This window comes from Manacus candei, unplaced genomic scaffold (genome assembly GCF_025592945.1).
Source record: "Manacus candei isolate 608988 ecotype Guabito, Panama unplaced genomic scaffold, ASM2559294v1 h1tg000017l, whole genome shotgun sequence".
Taxonomy (NCBI): domain Eukaryota; kingdom Metazoa; phylum Chordata; class Aves; order Passeriformes; family Pipridae; genus Manacus; species Manacus candei.
This window is the reverse complement of record NW_026138065.1, coordinates 7,914,973-7,935,125: the sequence shown is the minus strand read 5'-3', so window position 1 is coordinate 7,935,125 and position 20,153 is coordinate 7,914,973. Positions and strand designations below refer to the sequence as shown.

Below are 20,153 nucleotides of genomic sequence, written 5' to 3'. Positions count from 1 at the left end.
TGCGCCGCAGGGGCTGCCGGGAGCTGTAGTCCCGCGACCGCGTTCAGGCACCGTCCACCCGGCCCCGACGAACCACGAGTCCCGGCGTGCCCTGCGCGGGCTGGGGGGCTCAGCGCGCGCGGCGGCGCAGGCGCAGGGCTCCCCGAAAGAGTTTCCGTTAGTTATCCTCGCCCGTGGCGGGCGCTGCCCAGAACCGCTACAGCGGGATGGGATGGAATGGGATGGGACGGGGCGCGGTGGAACGGCATGGCGCCGGCAGCGGGGCCCTCAGCTCCGTGCTGCAGCCACCGCCCCGCTGCCGCCCTCGCCTCCCCAGCCCCCGCCGCCTCCAGCCCTGCCAAAGGCTGGGGCGACGCCAGCTCGCGCCCTCCGGGGCTGTGCCAGCGCCGGCCGCGCGCCCGGGCAGCCCCCGCGCCCTCCCCGCGGCGCCTCGGGGCGCGCCCCGCGCCCAGCCGGGGCCGCCGCAGCCCCTGTGTCCGGCCACCCGCGCCGCCCCCGGCTCACCTTGCCGGGCTGGGGGCGGCGCAGCCCCGCGGGGGTGTCCCCAGGGCCGCGGGCAGGCCCTCCATCGCTGCACAGGAAATACTTGACCTAGTGTGTCACAGCATCGCGCTGGTCTTTTCCGTGGCCGCGCTGACCTGGGAGCTGGGAAGGGCTTTCAGCGTCCCCGCCGACTCCCGGTAGCCCCTACGGACGTGCGTGTGGCTCAGCAAGATCTCAGTTCTCCAGGCCCTTTCGGACGTAACTGTCACCGTCTGCTAGTACGTTTCAGTCCCCCCTTCTAATACTGTGATACACCCAAATCCTGTCATCCTGCCTGCGTTAATGATGCCACTCTTGCATCAGCACCAAATCTCTGCACGCAAGATACTTAGCAAACACAACGAGCAAAAGTACCAAATAAAACTGGTCACAAGGCAAAACTGCATCTGTAACCTCCCTCCAGTCCAAAAGCTCCCTGTGAAGAGACAACCCGTAATCTTCCTTCTTGAATTTGGATTCAATTTCTGTGTACAAATCTTAAAATGATATCCACTACCATAGGAAGTTGCTGAAGTTTAAATTATATACCAGACCAAAAACACTTGGAAAAGGCAGAAATTCAAAGGCTTCCAATGCTCAACTGGGAGAGAAACAGATGGAGAAGCAGATTAGTGCCTTGTCATTCATAGCGCTGTTTGTTACATACGTTACATACGTTCTCATTTCTTTCATCTTACACTCCTGAGGCCTGGCCTAAAACCTGCTGAAACTGAAGGGAGTCTTTCCGCTTTACTTCACCCTGTTTTGCATCAGATCTTTACACAGTGCAGCTGATATGGAGCGTAACCAGGTCTGCACTCTGATTGGAGCCAGTTCATTAGATAAATAATTAGCATGCAGCTTCTTGTCAAAATCTGGAAGTACTTTAAACTGAAACTGTAGCAGTTAATGGTTGATTCTGCTTTTTACTGGTTTTGAATGCCAAAAACCACCCTGGGACTTCTTAATGAAGGCTATTCCATGAATAGAGGATGTTCTTGCCAAAGCTCTGCACCAGATAACTGAGCAATCTTCGTTTCCTTTTTCCTCTGAAGTGGGACTCCCACACGCCACCACTGTAAACATAAAGCTTGCCTCCATAAACATGATTTTTGATGTTTAGCACAACACATACTCTAGCGCACTTAAAGTGCAGCAAGCTTCTCACATTCTGAGTAACAGCCCTAAAAATAGCTGTTTATGGACAATACCAGATGGATATTAGGAATTAGCACAGTCACTGGGCAACGATTATACTTCTTTGTAAAGAAGCTCAGCTTTCTACCATCCAATAGGGTTGGTGCCATTTAATTTGCTGCCCTAAGCCATAATATCTGCTTTTTCATAAATCAGAAGATGGATTAGTTAAAATCAATTTATTACAGAACACAAGAAAATATCAGCCAAAATAAACCAAACTTCTGTAAGTATTTGTCCAATGTTACTTTCTACAAATATTCCTGGAGCATCCAAAACCTGTTCTGTTTGTAAAGATCTCTGTGTAAAACACATCCGAAAGCAGCCCTGCATTCAGCACCTATGTATAGAGCAGCACACACATCTGTCCATATGCACAGCTGACTTTGTGTGACTGTGTAGCAGCACCATGACATCATTAGCCTTGTCTGCAGTAATTGACAGGGCGAGCATTCTGTTTTGTTATTTTTATGACTACCATAATCAGTGATTTCCTGTGGATTTCATCAACATTTCTTTTTTTTCTGAGTCCACATCATTCCCTCAGATGGTTAGCTTGTTTTCACAGCTCAGCTTTCCCTGCTGAAGCCAGCTGCCCTTTAGAAATCACTCTCTCTCGCATCTACAAGATAGCAGGAAACAAGGGTAACTTTTATTGTATTTATTTGCTTTTATAAACAAAAACTGTTTTTCATTCTGTATGGACCACAAGGTCTACATAGACAAACTGCATTTGGAACAACTGTTTTATAACTCTAAAAATGCATTATGTTTTTCCAGTTAGAAAATAATACCACTAGCATTTGGATAATTGGTATCTGAAAATGGATACATAATATATTCATTTCTATTCACCTATCTGATGTTTTATTTTCATGTCATCTAACTGGGTTAAAAAAAAAAGCAATGTCTTGGAAGACTTGAGTGGTGCATTTGTCTGTGAAATTCCATAAGCACATGCTGCCATTATTTTTACACTGCTTTTGACACTGATGCTGCATAGCAAATGCACCCATTCAGGATTTGCAAGATCTGCAATAAATGCTTGCAAAAAGAGAAAAGAGGAAGTAATATCTCTGAGGACAAAATATAAAAATGCTTTTCTTTTTCTTTTTTTTTTTTTTTCAGGTCATTGTCTCATTTCTTCCCCTTCCCCCAAAAGAGTAGGAGTTCAGGTTTGGTTTGGATAAAATCCTGAAATGTGGATATGTCTCTGAATTACCTCATCGTCTTGGTTTGAGCCCTTAGTTGAACTTTGTCCCAAAATCCAACTCCAACTAACCAGTGAAAAGTTTAGTATAGACTTAAAAAAGCATGGGATCAAAATTTACCTTGGTATAAACATATATTTTGAAAACAAAATACATACTTATATTATAAATTATATGTAACTGGCTTTTTGGAATTCACTTACCCCCACCAGCTTAAGGAATGATCTCACAGATCCTTGCATCTGCCAGATGAGTAGCTTCATTCATATCATATATATATAATTCTACCGTACCAACTGTGAAATAAAGTTATTTGCCTAAATAAATGTTTACATTTAACCCGCACATTTCACTAATTAAAACTTCATCTGTGAAAACATCAGCCCATAGAAACAGAATCTCTTAAACCTGAGTCACCAAGTGCAGTGCTTCCACAGCCTGATAAGGTCTGTTCCAAACCCTATAGAGATCGGTGGTGGAGGAGTTAACCAGGATGAACAGCAGCTCAAACCCACAGGTTGCACGTGAGCACTGGGCACCTGCAGGCCCCTGTGCTTCTCTGTGAACATCAGCCCCACCAGCCTTTCCCTCTGGGCTGTAAGAGCTGCCTATGGATTTCTGAGCCTGCAGTAGCTCAGGCTGCCAAACACTGGAAATCTCAGCCTGTATATTCTAACTGCTGGATTACCACTGTTGGCAAATCAGCCATAGCTCAGGACAAAATCACAGGATCATAGAATGGTTTGGGTTGGAAAGGACCTTAAAGATCGACTAGTTCCAACCTCTCTGCCATGGGCAGGGACACCTCCCACTAGACCAGGCTGCTCAGAGCTCCATCCAACCTGGCCTCAAAATTACCTTGTATTAGGTGGATTCAAGACAAACAAACAACCAAACCACCTAAACAAACCACACTCACCCTGCTCTCCCTGCCACGGGTCTGCCAGTTGAAAAAGCTGAGCATCACAACCGCATTTGCAATGGTGGAAGGTGCAAGAGTTCCCCTTCTGGAGAAAACTGGTGAGCATTAAATCCGCGGCATTTGGCAGCACATTTCTCTAGAGTTAATAGCCAAGGTAATGACGGAGCACATGGCCTCAGCTTCCAAGAGGTGGTTTGGCCTCTGATATGTTGGAGAGTCAGCAGAAGGAAAAGCTTTTGACAGCACTGCCTCTACCGTCTGTCTGTCGGGACTTCAGTAGATGGCACTGTCACACCAACTGCGGCACAGGAAGAGACAGTGTACACATTATTCTGTCACAGATTGTGTATGCTTTTCTTCAAATAAACTCTCTTCCTTTTTTTCCCCCTCTAGATATCTGATTACCTTTATTTGATTTTCCAGGGTAATAAACCAACTATTTTAAGTGTATAAAATAGAACAGATGACCACTTAGCAATCTGTTGACACCTTTTCAATAAGGTGGTATGGAATAGGACTAAACAACATTTTTCCCTTATAAATCCCTGGAAAAAAACCAAAATGTCCATCAACTTTGATTTTTTTAAACTTTGTGTATTATTTTTTAAATAGTTACATCATTCTATTTCCAGCTCTGAATCGTTCCAATTTCTGTTACATTTTAATGGATTTTTTTTCCCTCAGTCTTCTTTATACCATTAGGCAAAGAACTTTCTGGGGTAGTTATGGGGAGGAGGGAGGCAACATCTCCACTCCAAATTTTAAAAGTAACACCTTTAAAAAAATCCCAATCAATCTCCCTATGCATCTGGCCCAGCACTTACACTTTTATATGTGTTTCCCATGTAGGTGATATTAACACTACCTAAATCTGACTTTACACTTGCCAAGTTTGTAATCCATCAAAGAACTGTAGCCCTCGGTGTAACCACAATCCCTTCAGGAAAAACAGTGTTAGCTAAGTCCTGACTCAAGCTTATATTCTTGTCAGAATTCTGCTATTGCTATTGTATTTATTTTTTTTTTTTTCTGCTAAATGATAACTCTGGCAAATCAGCCAAAAGTTTTGCCCAGCATCTGGATTGTACAGTCAACCACAGGAAGTCTCATGGAGGGGCAACAGATTTTTGTTCTTCATGTAGTCCTGTTGGGATCACTGTCATCTTGGTAGTTGGATTTAGACTAATTTCCTGTGACTTGATCTCTGCTGACATGCCAGAGCTTTTGCAAAAAATCTGTAAACTGTGCTGATTTTTCTTGGTAATCAAATGACTGCCCATTTCTCCCTATTGACCAGTGACTTGGCTTTGCATTTAGAACAATTTCCTAATGAAGCAATGAGTGGATTTTTGTGACTGAAAAGAAAGAAAAAGGCACCGATTTAAATTAACTCTTCGTTTTCCCATATATGAAAAATTTGGATACAGCAACATTCTGAGTATCAGCCAGAAGGATGCTGATCCTGTAGTAAAGCTATCACCACCAGAGATGTTATCTGTATGCTGGGCAGCAGATCCTTCAGCTTTTCTAGGAAATCTGTGAAAACTGGGTCAACAATCTGCAAATCACAAATTGGCCTATTTCTCTAATATTACCCTTGTAGACACTCTGAATACTTGCAAAGCTGTAGTTTCCAGGATTTAACTTTCCAGTATTAGGCTGGAGAGCAGCAATATGATTACTCCTGCTCCCTCCCTCTTTCCTTTCTTTCATCTTTTTTTTTCTCTTGTTTTGGCATTGAGCCTGAGCTTTAAGAAACATGTAAAAACTGGAGACTTTAAAAGGAGTATCTTTGATGCAGAATAGTGAGATGTTTTCTGCGACATCATAGAGCAAGAACGGTGATGTCAAATGACGTAAAGAAGGGATCACGAGCTCAGAAACTTGTATCTTTGGTTTAATAATTTTAATTGGTCTACTGCAAAATACCACCTCACCACAGATTTTGCTTCATTGGTAGTTGATAGTATAATTACAGAATTTAAAATGCCTGAAGAATGGATTTTTATTCTAGCAAGTATTGTTGGTTTAGGCCAAAAAAGGATATTAAGAAGAGCTTATAAACTAATAAATTAAACCCCTTTGCAGTTCTGTAGGTCTTTGCCCTGTCAGACCCTTCACGAATATCCGTTCCGAGCTGGCCATCAGCCATGAGCGCTGATCCCGGCCCGTTCCCAGCAGGAGCCCGAGCAGAGCAGCAGAGCCCTCCCTCATTCCAGCGCCCGCAGTTCCCACCGCTGCCCGAACGCGCTGAGATCACGCGGGGCCCCCGACCCCCAGCCCATCCCAGAGCCGCCCCTCGGAACACAAAACCAGCTTTCAGGGGAAAGCCGCAGGCTCCGGCTTTTCCCACAGCGGGAATCATGAGTCCCTGCGCGCCGCCCCTCAGAGCGCGGCGGGAGGAGGGGAGCGGGCCCGTGGCACTGCTGACGTGCTGCCGGGGACGGGGCTCATTTCGGAGGGCACACGGGCTGGGAGAGGCTGGCAGGGCTGCGGCTCCATCAGCCACAGCCGCTCCTGCAGCAGCAGCCTCCCCCCTCCCTCCGTCCGTCCCTCCTCCGCCTCCACCTCCGCCGGCACAGCGCCGGCTCTACCCTTTCCACCCCCGGGACTCGGAGAAGAAGGGATGGCGGGGGTCTCGGGGGCCGCTCCCCGGCTGCCCGGGGCGCTGTGCCTCGCCGCCTGCCTGCACCTGGCACTCGGGAGGGACGCCGGAGCACAGTGGACCCTGGAGAAGGTGGGTCGCGTTTGCATTTCCCGGGCGCTTCTTGCCTCGCTTGGTGGAGGTGGGGAGCACCTTCCCGGCGGGCAGGGCTCAGCGGCTGGGCGGGGGTACAGCCTCATGCCCTCCTGCCCTAGGCGCCAACGTGAATTCGGGTTGGGGGTCGCCCTTGGCGCGGGAGCCAAGGGGCCGGCCCGCAGGTGAGGGTGGGTGACACGGCTTTCCTCGTACCCCGGGCTTGGTGACTGCAGAGAACAAGCCGCCTTCACACGTTTGACGTCTCGGTGAGACCGGGCAGCGAGAGCGATGTGCTTTGTCAGAGGCAGTTTGTGACATTAAGGGAAGCCCAAAGAGGACAAGACGGATCAAAATCTGGAATCGTATTCCATATAACATTCTATTGTACTCCAATATTCATTGTGATTATAGTGAGTCAGAGGATAGATAGTGTCTTAGTTTAAGAATAGCTCCTCCAGCAGTGATGCACATGTATCTAGGAAAAACAAGTAGGAATGGTACCGAGATCCACTACAAAATTGTTTTGAAAGGATATAATACTCTAATATGTTGCAGACCCATATTATATTGTTTTTAATTCATGGTATGTGAACCAGTGAAAAAAGCACTCTCAAGGTTTAATTAAACAGTAGTAAGCCTTAAACCACAGATTTCTCTGTGTAACAACTCAATGGTCCATTATGAAACACTAACATAGTTTCTTTGTGAAGAACTAAACCACATGAAACATAGGAGAGCATACAACCACAAATCACATTCGATTAAAAGTTTCAGGAATTTCCAAACAGAAAATCTTTGTCTAGGGCCCATCCCCAGGTGTTTGTAGAAGAGCTGAACTCAAAGTTCAGTCAGAAGCAACTGAACTCCACTAATCTAGTGCACCATTCTCTTCACCAATAGATCAGAGTCCAGGACAAACTGGCAAAATGAAGCTTCCCTCATACTTCCCCTTAGTCATTCCCTTTCTCCTTGATTTTATTCACTCCCCATTCAAGTTAGTGTTGGGTTGTTTGTTTATGAGATACTTTGTCATTCTGTTCTGTTAATTATATCTTATTATATATACATGTATAGCTCATGTATTGACTACATATCTGTAACATAATACATCTATATTATGCATAATACATGTATATGTACATATATATGTAAGAATATGTGAGGCTAATTCTTTAGTCATACTAGTCAATGAACATGATCGTAGCCCCAGTGCTCCTTTTCTCAGCCCCCTTGAGTCCCACCAATTCACTCTTTAGCTCATTCCACTCCCAGTAGTCACTCTACTCCCCAGTGCTGTCAGCAGTACCATCTAACCGCAGAACCACTGCATCTGATCGCCTCTGCCTGTGCACACACTAAGCAAGAACCACTTCCTCTTTCTCATCAACTTGTTGTCCCTTGACAACTTTAGTTCTTTATCCCTGAAGGAATGTGAGCCAGAAGTTCAAAATCCTACAGGTGAGCATGGGCTACTTGTAGAACTTGAAGTCTTGCAGTTTTATGCAGCTTAGTACAACAGGTTTAGTGACAACCCTGTCATAAATACATTGTTCTGCCTCCCTGTTGTGGCAACACTGTAAAGAATGAGTCACCTACAGATCTTATTTTGCTTATTTCATAACCACGTTTGCAATTACTTTCACTTCCCAAATTTGAAGCTATCTCCCTTATTAGAAATGGAATTTGATTCCTCCCTCCCGAAGTATTTTCATGCATTTGTACTTTAAAAATTTCTTTGCAAAGTGATTCAATTACCCCAATTACCAGGCGTGCTCTACAGTTGGAAGCAAGATGATTCCTCATTCTAATTGAACCCTTCACTTGTTCAGCTGTAGACATATTTTCTGAACTTCCTTAAATTGTCTTCCTACACTCTTCTGAAGCACATAGCTTTAGCTTTTCTCTCTCCCCTTATACCCTGCTCCTCCTAAACAGAACAACTCCCTCACAACATCTTCTCTTGTCTGTGCCTCTTCTACACTGGTCGAAATCCACTGTATTAAACTTCTAGTCTTTCAAGAGACAGTTTTACAACTTCCACAGTACAATTTCCGAACTTTTAAAAGTTCTTCTTTATATCAAACAAAATGCAATTTTTCTTTAACCCATGTCTAAATTTCCTAGCATTAAGAATATTAACTGCACATCCTAAAATTTGGTGTCCTTATAGTCTTAAAATTCAGCTTTAAATGCTGTATTAAAATTGGCACAGTAAGATTTGGTGTCTTTGCATCATCCCTCTGTTTAATTTCACTAAACTTAAATGGAATTAGAGGAAAGGTCTACATGTAGATAAACAACTAGGAAACGAGAGAAAGGCAGAATTAAATCTTTACAGTAAAGTCGAGAAAACACTTGTGCTTGTACCTGCTTTGCTCAGTACACACACAAATGAAGTAGAAAAAAAGTCAAATAGCGAGATAAACCCCATTTTTAACAATATTCATCATTCAGGGTAATAAAATAACAAGTCATTATACCTGACTGTCTAGGTCAGTATACTTTCTTGCCAGGTCATGAGTTTTAGTTGGTATTTCAGACACGTGTGAAATGACGCACGAGTGAGTGGAAAAGGAGAAGGAATGATTATTTTTTCCTAACACATACAGTGATGGCATTAGACTACAGATATCTTTGAAAATGTCCGTTTGACGCAGCAACACCCCAAAAGCAAGTCAGCTGTTAAGCAGTTTGAAGAAAGGAAAAGAGTAAAATAGAAAATACCATTATCCTACAGTTTAAACTATGGTGTGCTCATGTTCCAGTTTCTCTCCCCTTACTCATCTCAAAAAGGATGAGGTAGACAGGGTACACTGAAGGATAGCAAGTGTGATCAATCACTTAAGGCAGTTCTGATCAAAGAACAAATAAACAGAGCAGGATTTTTCATTGGGAGAAAGACAGGAGTAGAGGGAAGACCCTACGATATAAATAAGGATATGATAGTGCCTGAAATAGGAATCTATAAAAACAGGAGTGGTTCAGGAAGTTCCTGAGGAGAAAACTGCTAGAGGTCAGATAGGTTCAAACCAGGTGTCCAAAGGGGCATTTGAGATATCCTTGGGGATCCCATCTGGCATTCACCTACCACTCCAGAACAGCAGAGGCTGTTGACATGCAAGACATGCACTTGGGAGCCCCATGAGGATGCCTCCAGCACTCCAGGTCACCTGAAATAGCCCTGAAGTTCTGTGCTTGGGCAACAGAAAGGCAGTCCTGTGGGAGGTAGCTAACATGCTAATGGTTGTCACAGGAGACAAGCCATCAGTTCTGAGGTTAACCCATGTGTCACCAAGCTGACATACAGCCCCAAATGTGCCACGCCTTGCTGTGTAGTCACACTCATACCACTGCTGTGGGCAGAGGCCACAATGACACAGCTTCACTCTCTCTGAGAATGAGCTACCTTATGCATTTCTTTGCAGTACTGCACCTCATAACATAGACACAGCATAAAGCTAAACATTATTACCACTAGAAACAAAGCTTCTGGTGTTTGTCTCAGTAGAAACTTCAGCTGAAGGTGGCATGGTTGCAGACATGACTGTATGTATGTAGAATTAAGATATTAGGAAACAGAGAACCCATTCATGGGTTGAGGTTTTACAGCTAGCTAGTATGTAGAACTCACATATTTTTAATATTAGTATATTTTGCCTGGAAATAAAAGATACAGAGCAAATGATTTCAGAGTGATAACTTTTTAAAATTACTTTTTGTTGTGAGTAAATCAAACTAGCACAATATATCATATTTACTGTAATTTTGAAGAAAACTATGACTAAAAAGGTCTAGTAATAGTTATAGCAGTCTTCCTTTTCTCTGCCTTCTACAGTATTCTCACCAACCAAGAATTTTAGGTTCTGATGCTATTCAAAAAGTTGTGGCAAACACAGATATTTCTGAAATGTGGCAGAACGATTTGCGCCCTATCCTGATAGAAAGATACCCAGGATCACCGGGAAATTATTTCGTACGACAGGTAAGACAACACTTCCTGAAAACCTCTAAGAACATCTAGTATTTATATTCTGGTAATGCCTTTGGTGACCACTAAAGGGACAGTCACATTCCTTTCATTCAGTAGGATGAACTCTATCATTGTTCAAGTCTAGACTGCATAGAGCCTACATGACACAGCTTGCACTTTAGCTGACATTATTTCCCAGGGCTGCATAGCATGATGAAAAATTTTACTTTTTTTTTAATTAAAAAGTTTGCCTCAGGTTTGGTATCCAAAGTACAACACAACCATTGCCCTTTCCCTCACATGAGCAAGTTTTTGGTCACTGGTTTAAATCCTCTGAGACCATGCATGAGGATAAAATACATACATACACACACCTTTTTCCAGAGGGGTCCTGTGCTGTTACAGTCCTCTGAAGTGTTCCTTCAGATGGATGTATCAACAAAAAAAGGGATCAGAGGGGCCCAAACGGGCAGGCAGATGAAATGGCCAGCACAACAAAGTGCAGCATTGGTCCACATACCATGCTCACTCCACTGGCCCAAGCACAGCAGTGTGCTAATCCTGGGCTAATATGCCCAGATTGCAGCTGACCCCAAGCCAGTAAAGGCTCCAGCACACTGTCTTTGAGCCACAAGGAGTTGCCACACAATTGGGTTGCTGCCCGGTCAGCACCTCTGCTCTGTGCTCACAGCATGGGCATCTTCAGGACAGTGTGCCATGCTGGCTCTGGATTGCATTAACCAAGCAGGAGACAAACAATGGTACAGCTGAGTTTGCTAGAAGGCATTCACAACATCTCACTAGCCTTCATCCACCCTTTACGCAGTGACTCAACAGCTCTAAGACAGCTCTAACTACCATAAATTTATTTGCCACTCTGCAATTGGTAGACTGCAAAAATGCAGCCTTTTTATGTTTTGTGTGTGTGTGTGAGGGCACATATCTCTATAGATTTAGTTTCGTGGTTTCTTTAGTGATACTCTGGAAGGCAGCCAAATCAAAAGGGGAAAAGGAAGAAAAACAAAAAAATAGCTGAGCCTGGGCTAGAAAACCACGAATCACATTCAAAATAGAATCATCCTGTTAGAAGGTAACAGCATGTATTAAATTAGACCCCCATCAAAGGAAAAAAAGAAGAGTCTCCCATTGTCGAAGCACAATGGAGTTTGAAATGGATGACACTTCTTTGTTGAGACACAGAAAAAGCATCAGACTCCTTTAAGGGAAAAGGCTAGTGCCAACCATGGCTGCTGCACACTGGAAACTCCATCCACGCTTATATATTCCCGTTAATCCATAACAAACATCCTTTGCTCTGCCTACTGATAGCTGATAGACCATACAATGCCATAAAAGCTTTCAGTGGGTGACCACAAACAAAATGGAAGTTTGTTCTAGCACTAAAATACACGGCAATATTCCCACTGAGTTCACTAAGAGCAGAACAAGTCTTCAAAGTTTATTTTCCCCTTAGAGGCTTTTCCTAATGTTTACTTAAAGAAAGAGGAATCTGCCTTGAAGAAGCACTCTAGGGACTCATAAAAATAAGTTGCTCAACAGAGAAACAGAGATGTCCCTCTTAATAAGAGTTAGCCAGAACTCTGCATGAAGTACAACTGGGGTTGTTAGAGGTATTGTCTTCAGTAGGAAGATAACTAAAATAAATTATCTCTTTTACAGATTTACTGTCTTAATTCTTATCTTTACATGAGCTACACTTAGAGGATTTGATTTTTAAAATCTTGTTCTGAAATGTTTAATTCTTTCTTTAATTTAAAGGAATCATCTCTTATAGCCTTTTAAACAACTTAGGTCACTTGAAAGGCAGATTGCTCATAGAAGCTAAAAAACCCCCACCACCTCACAGCAACCAACAAACCAAAGAGCATTTTGTTATTATTATGCCGTGGCATCTCTGTGTGGTAATTGTCAAAATAGCCACACCAAGGTCTTTGCAGCCAATTCTGAGTTTTAAGGGCACAAATGAGTTTAGATTTGAAGAGGTAAACATTAAATCTGCTCTAGTTACACATGAAAAAAACACTGGCCTGGAAACTTCAGAGATCAAGATCTTAATGTGTCATATTAATGGGCCATAATTCAAAACACCTTCAGGCTCCGAAGACAGGAGTCAAAAGGGAGAGATGAAAAGCAAATGAGCTAGTCAAAGGCTAAGGTAGCAAAGCTGTCACTTATTTTATATAGTGACATTACATTTTTTGCTATAAAATTTATCCTTTAAAAATATAATGAACTTACAGAAATAAGCTTAAGGGTCACTATCAATTAGGTAATGACAATTTGTCTGCAACATCTTTCTGAAGCAAGCAATATTGATCTGATTATTTTTTATAATTGCAGCATATCAAGCACCGTCTTCAAAGATTAAAGGCTGGTTGGGAAATTGAAGAAGATACATTTCAGAGATACACACCATATGGATATCAAACATTTTCAAATATTATCAGCACTCTTGACCCCTCTGCAAAACGCCATCTAGTACTTGCTTGCCACTACGACTCAAAATTCTTTGGACAACAATGGCAGGAGAGAGTGTTTGTAGGAGCAACTGATTCAGCCGTGCCCTGTGCTATGATATTGGAGTTGGCACGTGCTCTGGATAACAAGCTTCAGTTAATCAAGGTAGTGTACTTGTTTCTTCTGCATTTGCTTTTGCAACAGCAGTAGGACTTAGGGCACTTCCACATTCTTTCCGCGGCCTGCATGCCTGGTTCTCCAATTGTTGTGCCTGTGATAAAACTCCCATTGACTTCAAGAAGAACAGAGATCTGTACATATAATAAACATTTACTATATAAAAATAACAAATTTTACATCAATAATACATGCTTCATAGACTTGCTACTTTCAAGCTAAAACGCACAGAACCCTACTCAGAAGTTCCTATTGTATCCAATAACACCTAGGGTCACTGACAAAGTTTTGTTGCATTCCAAATCTTGCATTTTTAAAATTTCTCAGTTGTATTCTGCTTTGGGACACAGATGAACTAATTGCTGTGCATGAGAGTGACACTTATGTCCCTCCATCCCATAAGGATTTTAAGCTTTTCTTCCTGTATCACAATTTGAATAGTTTATTTATGAAACAAGTATAATGTTATCAGTCTGTTGTTACCTATGCTATGAAAATCTGCTTCAAAGTGCTGCAATTGCTAGGCATAAAAATCTGTTGAGCCCACAAACTCTAAAAGCTTGTAGGATTACAAATCTGTAGGATTACAGATTCAGGAGTGCCACCTACTGGTTCAGTATTCACTATTTACAAAAAATAATTTTCATACACTTACAGATTTTTCACAGGAAAAGGTCTCTCACATGTGAGGAACACTTTACAGAGTGTCAGGAATACACTCAGCTCAGGTATTACAATTACTTGTCAACAATAGTTTCCAGAAACTGATTTGATGCCTTCTGACATGCAAATATGTAAGAATGAGAAGATTAGGAATATGCCAATATTTTTAATCACAAAACAAAACACTCCTGTAATACATATGCTTTCATTTGGAAGCTTCATTTAGAATAAATTTGCCTGATGCTTATTTATAGAACAACTTGCACACTGACTTTCAAGACTGGCATTTTTCACTAGTAATGCATCACATTACAATGAAAATTGTTTTATGTATTTCATGTAAGATGACAGCATTTGACAAAAGGGCAATTAATTACTTTGCACAGGCTACCATTTGTACAGTCTGTTAAAAATATACTTTAGGATCCATCTGCTTAATACATTAGCTATGACCTTTTTGCTCTACTCATGGTAGCACAATAGACTTTGTTACGTTTTCATCTACATCTATTTATACTTTGATTTGAAGCTGTGATTTTTAGTTTGATGTTTCTCCAGTTATATACAGTAAGTTTAATATTAATAGGCAAAGACATCTCTCTATGTTATTAAAATGTGTTAAACAGCAATAGTAACACAAATACTACTTTCTAAAACTCAAATGGCATTGATAAAGTTTCCTCCAGAACGTAATGCAAAATGACTGCTGTCGAAAGACCTCTGTCCTGTGCAAAGGACAAAGGGCAGCAAACCACTGCCAGTAATCAATATATCACTGTAAGCATAATCAATATAATCTTGCCTGTGTGAGCGACATTTTAGAGGAGTTTTCCACTACTGTTTATATTGGATCAGCTCCAGCCAGTTGGGAGTTGTAGCCCATACAGGACATGACTGCTGCCAGTGACTCCACCTTTTTAACCACATCATGCAATTTCACTTGAAGTAGTGTTAATTCAGAGGGGTTAAAATATTTATAGCAACTGCGAAGACTACAGTTCCCAAAACTGTTCATTTGGTGGAACCTGACTGGGTTTAGCCGTGTTGTAGATTAGTAGGAAATGCTTACAGTTCAAACAAGGCTTCATATAGTAGACAGAGAGAGAAGGGGACATGGGAAAGAAATTTCACAGAGATATCTCTTTTGTGACCTTATCATATATATCCTCAGTTTTTAGTGCTGTGATATTTTCAGTTGTTGAAATAGAAGGGCATATCTACTCCACTCTCTCTGCTTTGGTTTTAGGGTAAAGTTGCCTCAGTGATTACAAGTTCCCCTGAAAAAAAAGAAATAGTCATTCTTTTCATGAATGAAAAATGGCTCTTTGTCCCTCAAAGAACCACCAACTCCACAAATACATAATTCTCCTCCACTGATGCACAGCTGTAGCAATTATATTAATCCTTGTGGCACAATCAAGTAATAATATCAGCACTCCATCCGGTGTTGTTACTGACATGTCTCCTCCTTATTTGAGATACTGTTTCTGTGACCTAGTTTTGCAGACCTGTCTCAACACTCAGCTCATGTCTGCTGAAGTCAGAAATGAAACTTTTAACCAGAACCAAAATGATACAAGACTGCAGAATCTGTCACCATGCTACATAAATCGCTACCATTATTACACCATAATGTGTTTAACAGCCAAAGGAAGGTTTGCATCAGGGACCTTGAAAATATACCCTTACTGTTGCTTATGTTGCTTATATGGCTACAGTGTTTGTCCTTTATTTAATGTTCTGGCCAATTATTTTACTTCTAACTTCCTCCAACAGACCAGCTCAACTTCAAGACCAGACCTTTCACTTCAGCTCATTTTTTTTGATGGTGAAGAAGCCTTTGTCCGGTGGTCCCCTTCCGATTCCCTCTATGGATCTAAACACTTAGCTCAAAAAATGGTATCTACTCCACATCCACCTGGTTCAACTACAAACCAGCTGCAGGGCATAGTAAGTGGCTTTCACATCCTTAATGAATAATAGTAAATTGCATTTTTTAAAATATTTAATTTGTAGGTAATTGGCCAAATTCCCAAGAAACCATGAACCCACCAAAGTTAAAGGAAGAAGCAGGCTTATGAGATATGATAAAATACAGAGTTGGCAAGAGCTGTTCAGATGAATCTGCTTAGACCTGCCCATGAAAGTATAAGGAGCAGTCATAGAAAAATCAATATACACAAATGTGTTAGAATGTAAACTAGGATACCCACCTTCTTCAGGAAAGATTATTCAAAGTGATAAGGAAAGAGCACATAGTATTGGCCTATGAACAAATCTCCCCTAGCTCAGTACTAAGTTACAGCAATCTCTGTTTCTCTTTGATTCCTACTAACATTCTGGTTGTCTGTTCCCTTCTACATTCCCTACTCACTGCTGAGGCACTTCTGTCACTGCTTCTTGTGACTCATAAAATGGCTTTCCCTTGACAGACTTTGTTGTTCTCAGGGGAAGAAGCAATTTCCTCTTCTTTCTCCCCACCTACCATAGTTTTTCTTTTAAAGGGATATAACACACAAACTGCAAACAAAGCAAGGCAGCCTGCTTCAGCTGGAGGAACAGAGAAATAGCCTACTTTTGCCCTCCTTAGAAAGACAGCAAAATGTGCCAGTTTGGAATAATGTTCTGCTAATAAATTCTTCTCAGGCACCATGGTAGAAAAGCCAGACATTTAGCCAGAGCTAGCAAAGACCTGGTCATGACCTATACAGGAACCAAGAAGCTCATTGCTGTTGGTGGTGTTGTAGTAAAGAGTTCTATATTAAAGATTCTTTCTTCTGTAGGACCTGCTTGTACTACTGGATTTAATTGGTGCACCAAACCCAGTCTTTCCAAATTATTTTCCAAACACTACTCGATGGTTTCAGAGGCTTCAAGCAATTGGTAAGCAGAGGGATATGGGCTTTGGATGAATTTCAAAATGTAGTGTGTAGTTTCTAAGTGTATTAAGTCCTGGAAATCAGATTTTTAGATAAATTTTCTGGTTTACAGTAATAATATTTACCAATGTAAACATTAAATTTCCTTTATCTTAAACCTATATGAAGATTTTGATATTTAATTAAATTAATAAAACAACCGAGGAAGACTCGCAGACACTTGGAAGCCACAAAACAGAGTCCATTACTGATTGTCACTCTGTGACTCTTGGGAACTGCTTCACTTCTGTGTTTTAGTATTCACTTCTGTAAAATGATGGTAATAGCACCAGTCTTGAGGTCTTCTAAGTACTAAACAAACGCAAAAGACAGTCACCAACTCCTTTTTCTTCTTTGATGGAAAAAGCTTCATTGTGACAGGAAAAACAATTCAAATGTGCTAACATGCCTCACTGTCCTTATGCTTTACAGAGCAAAAGCTACACAACATGAATCTGTTGAAGAATCACCTTGTTGAAGGACAGTATTTCCACAGTACTTTACACCGAGGCTTGGTTGAAGATGACCACATTCCATTTTTATTAAGAGGTACCAGAAAGTATATGTTTGGCAAGAAATGCAGCAATTTACTGAATGAGCAAGTGCATATGATCCTGTTTTTCAAGCTTATTTGCCCCAACTTGAGGTTTCTGAATCCAACTTTACAACTTTGAAAAACATACCCAAAAAAAAGCAGCAGTAAAACACACCCATCATAACTTTGCGGGAACACAGCTTCAATGGTATGGAGAGAATGGAAATTTCTGTCAGCAGTAGTGTCCTACAAAGATAAGTGACCCTGATCCAGCGGGATATCACTACATACCACACTAGTCAGCTAGTTACTATTCTAGGAGCAGTGAAACACTTAAGGTTATGTCTCTAAAAACTACAAAAATTTTTAAAGATCTGTTGTCAAAGTTACAATAACGTCACTACTTGTTTAAAGACAGTGTTTAAAGTTAAAGACTTAAGACTCCTGCAAAACTTCACATTTTCATATTAGATATCCTCATTCCCTAAAAAGAATGGAGATTTCATAGCTGTCACCTTGAGGATGGGAAAAGTGCAGACAGTAGTCCACAGAAATACCAAAGGACACACTATGCCTGAAATCCCTTCTGGAATTAGGCAGATACCTGAAACTGTAATCCCCAATCTAAGCATCTTCTGGCAGACACCTGGGTCATAGCCTCTGGCTCTGTGTTCATTCTTTTCCTTTGGGATTTGATCAAAGAAAGGGAAAGCAGTTGTCATACTGCTTCTCACTTGTCAAGCTACAGGTCAATAATTAAAGCACTTGTCCGAGTTTGAAATGTGTATTTCATGTCCTTCTTAGTTTAAGCACTCAGCAAAGCATCTTCAAAACGAAGGTGGGGCAAATAAGGGTAGTAGATTAGTGAAACTCTTCTGATTGAAGCTTTCTACTGTACAGCAAGGACTGCAAGAGTCATATTGCTAGAGAAGGGTTGACCAGAAAGGAATGCGACACAAGTTCAGTGAAGAGGGTGTCTCCCTAGGAAAGGAGGGAGGTATCTTCATATCCAGCCCCTAATTTTACCATTGCTTATGCTCTGTTAACAACTGAATAACATAAAATGTGCACACAGCTCTGGAAGCAGGCACAAGGGCAGCCACACCTCTCCACTTCTAAGTGAGTGCTCTCTTCACTGAGTTGTGCTTACTGTCTGCTGCTCAATGGCTCTCCAACTCCACAAATCTTTCATTTTTCACATCAAGACAGGGTCCAGGTCCAACAAATCCAACACAGCCATCCTATGTGTGTCCAGGGATATAAAAAATCCTACATGGGAGAAGCTGATAGGGGAAAACAATGACTACACCTTATCTTTTCTAATAACACAACACCCAGTGAGGAAAATGGATTCCTTAAGGGTACACAGTTGAAAAATTTAGAGGAAAAGCAGTAAAACAGGAAAAAGGCTGGAGAAAAAAAGTATTCCTCTTCCAAAAGTGATCAGGAAGCAGAAGTCTGATTTAATTCCTCTTTTATCTATAAGCTGCAGTATGTATAGGTGGCTTGATGCATATATATATATATATATAATGTATACAGTGGTATAATCCTTTCAAGTGGAAGTTCCTTATCTGAAGATGGCAGTGGTTCTATTTTACAGAGCAAAAATAAGAGACCCTACTTTACCATTTATGGAGAGAACTAAAAAAAATGCTTCTAAAATGCTCAATCATTTTTCATGGTAATCAGTTTTCAGTTTGAGGAGCTGCAGTCATTTCTCTGCCCTTCTGTGGCTCCTAAACGTTCTACAATGAAAGGAATCTCAAACAAAAACCCCAACAAGTAACTACAGGTGCCTTAAAAATAAAAGGAGGCAAAAGTACTCAAAGGAAAGGAAGGTGACAGTTTTAGGGAACACACAATTTAATGACAGGATGCAGTCACAAGCTTCAAAATAAGACAAGATAAAAGGAAGCTGCAGTGACACACCCTATAAAGCAAGTTTATTAAGTAGTTACCTGACTCTATTGCTAAATGGCGACATATCAGTTGGCTTAACAGAACTTCTCCAACATTTCTTCTCCAAATTTCACTTTTCTTTTTATAGGAGTTCCAGTCCTACATCTGATTCCATCCCCTTTTCCTGCAGTATGGCATACCATGGAGGACACAGAAGAAAACCTTGACAAAACCACTATCGACAATCTCAACAAAATCCTACAAGTGTTTGTACTGGAATATCTCAACCTGTAATAGACAAAACATCAACAAATTGTACTCCATTTTAAATACTGTTTGCCCACCTTCACATTTGCTATTTAATTGAACTGGAGAGCAGTAAAGCAAAGCAAAATAAGATAGCTCTTGCTAGACTGATTATTGATTCAGCTGTTCCTGGCCCAATGTTCCATGTAGCCAAATAAGAGAACATTAAATAAGAACTAGTTCAGCCTGGAAAGAATTTGATCTTTCCATGTCTTCCCTCTGAATAAAAAATAACCCAGAATTTCTTCCAGATTGTTATCACCGTTTTTTGTCACATATTATGATCCCAGGAAGGGATGCCTGCCAACTTAAGTGTTGGATACAGTTTTTACAAGGCATGACCAACTTTTGCCATGTTCAGCAATGGAAATGTATGCCACATTATCAAAAGATGCTCTAAAACAGACTTCTATTTTGGGTTGAACTAAATCACCTCATCCTGAAATGGGATGTGATTTTTAAGTCTCTCTGCTCCCTCTCCTCCTTCCCCTACGAAGAGGGCTACAAGGATTCTGCAGACAGCAGGCCACCAGTAAACAGAGCAATACCCAAATTGTTTGTTGGATACTTTTTGAGGGAGAATGGTGGTGAGGAGTGATGGTAACAGGAAGG

At 41.5% G+C, this 20,153-nt stretch overlaps 1 protein-coding gene across 2 annotated transcripts; it reads left to right on the top strand.

Moving 5' to 3' along the window:
- Positions 1-6,219: 6,219 nt before the first annotated feature.
- Positions 6,220-19,632, top strand: QPCT (glutaminyl-peptide cyclotransferase). Of its 2 annotated transcripts, XM_051783353.1 has the most exons (7): positions 6,316-6,589; positions 10,428-10,574; positions 12,924-13,205; positions 15,657-15,830; positions 16,664-16,763; positions 17,231-17,347; positions 19,384-19,632. In XM_051783353.1, exons 1-7 carry the CDS (start codon positions 6,479-6,481, stop codon positions 19,527-19,529), a joined length of 1,077 nt encoding a protein of 358 aa, XP_051639313.1. In that variant the 5' UTR covers positions 6,316-6,478; the 3' UTR covers positions 19,530-19,632. The 2 variants fall into 2 exon arrangements, with proteins under 2 accessions (XP_051639314.1, XP_051639313.1); XM_051783354.1 differs by lacking the exon at positions 15,657-15,830 and having other exon boundaries at positions 6,220-6,589.
- Positions 19,633-20,153: the final 521 nt, after the last annotated feature.

Excerpts from the sequence above, each read along its gene's own strand:
- QPCT (XM_051783353.1), top strand. The coding sequence starts at position 6,479 with ATGGCGGGGGTCTCGGGGGCCGCTCCCCGGCTGCCCGGGGCGCTGTGC. Across the intron at positions 6,590-10,427 it reads CACAGTGGACCCTGGAGAAG|TATTCTCACCAACCAAGAAT; the intron begins GTGGGTCGCGTT and ends TGCCTTCTACAG. Across the intron at positions 15,831-16,663 it reads CAAACCAGCTGCAGGGCATA|GACCTGCTTGTACTACTGGA; the intron begins GTAAGTGGCTTT and ends TTTCTTCTGTAG.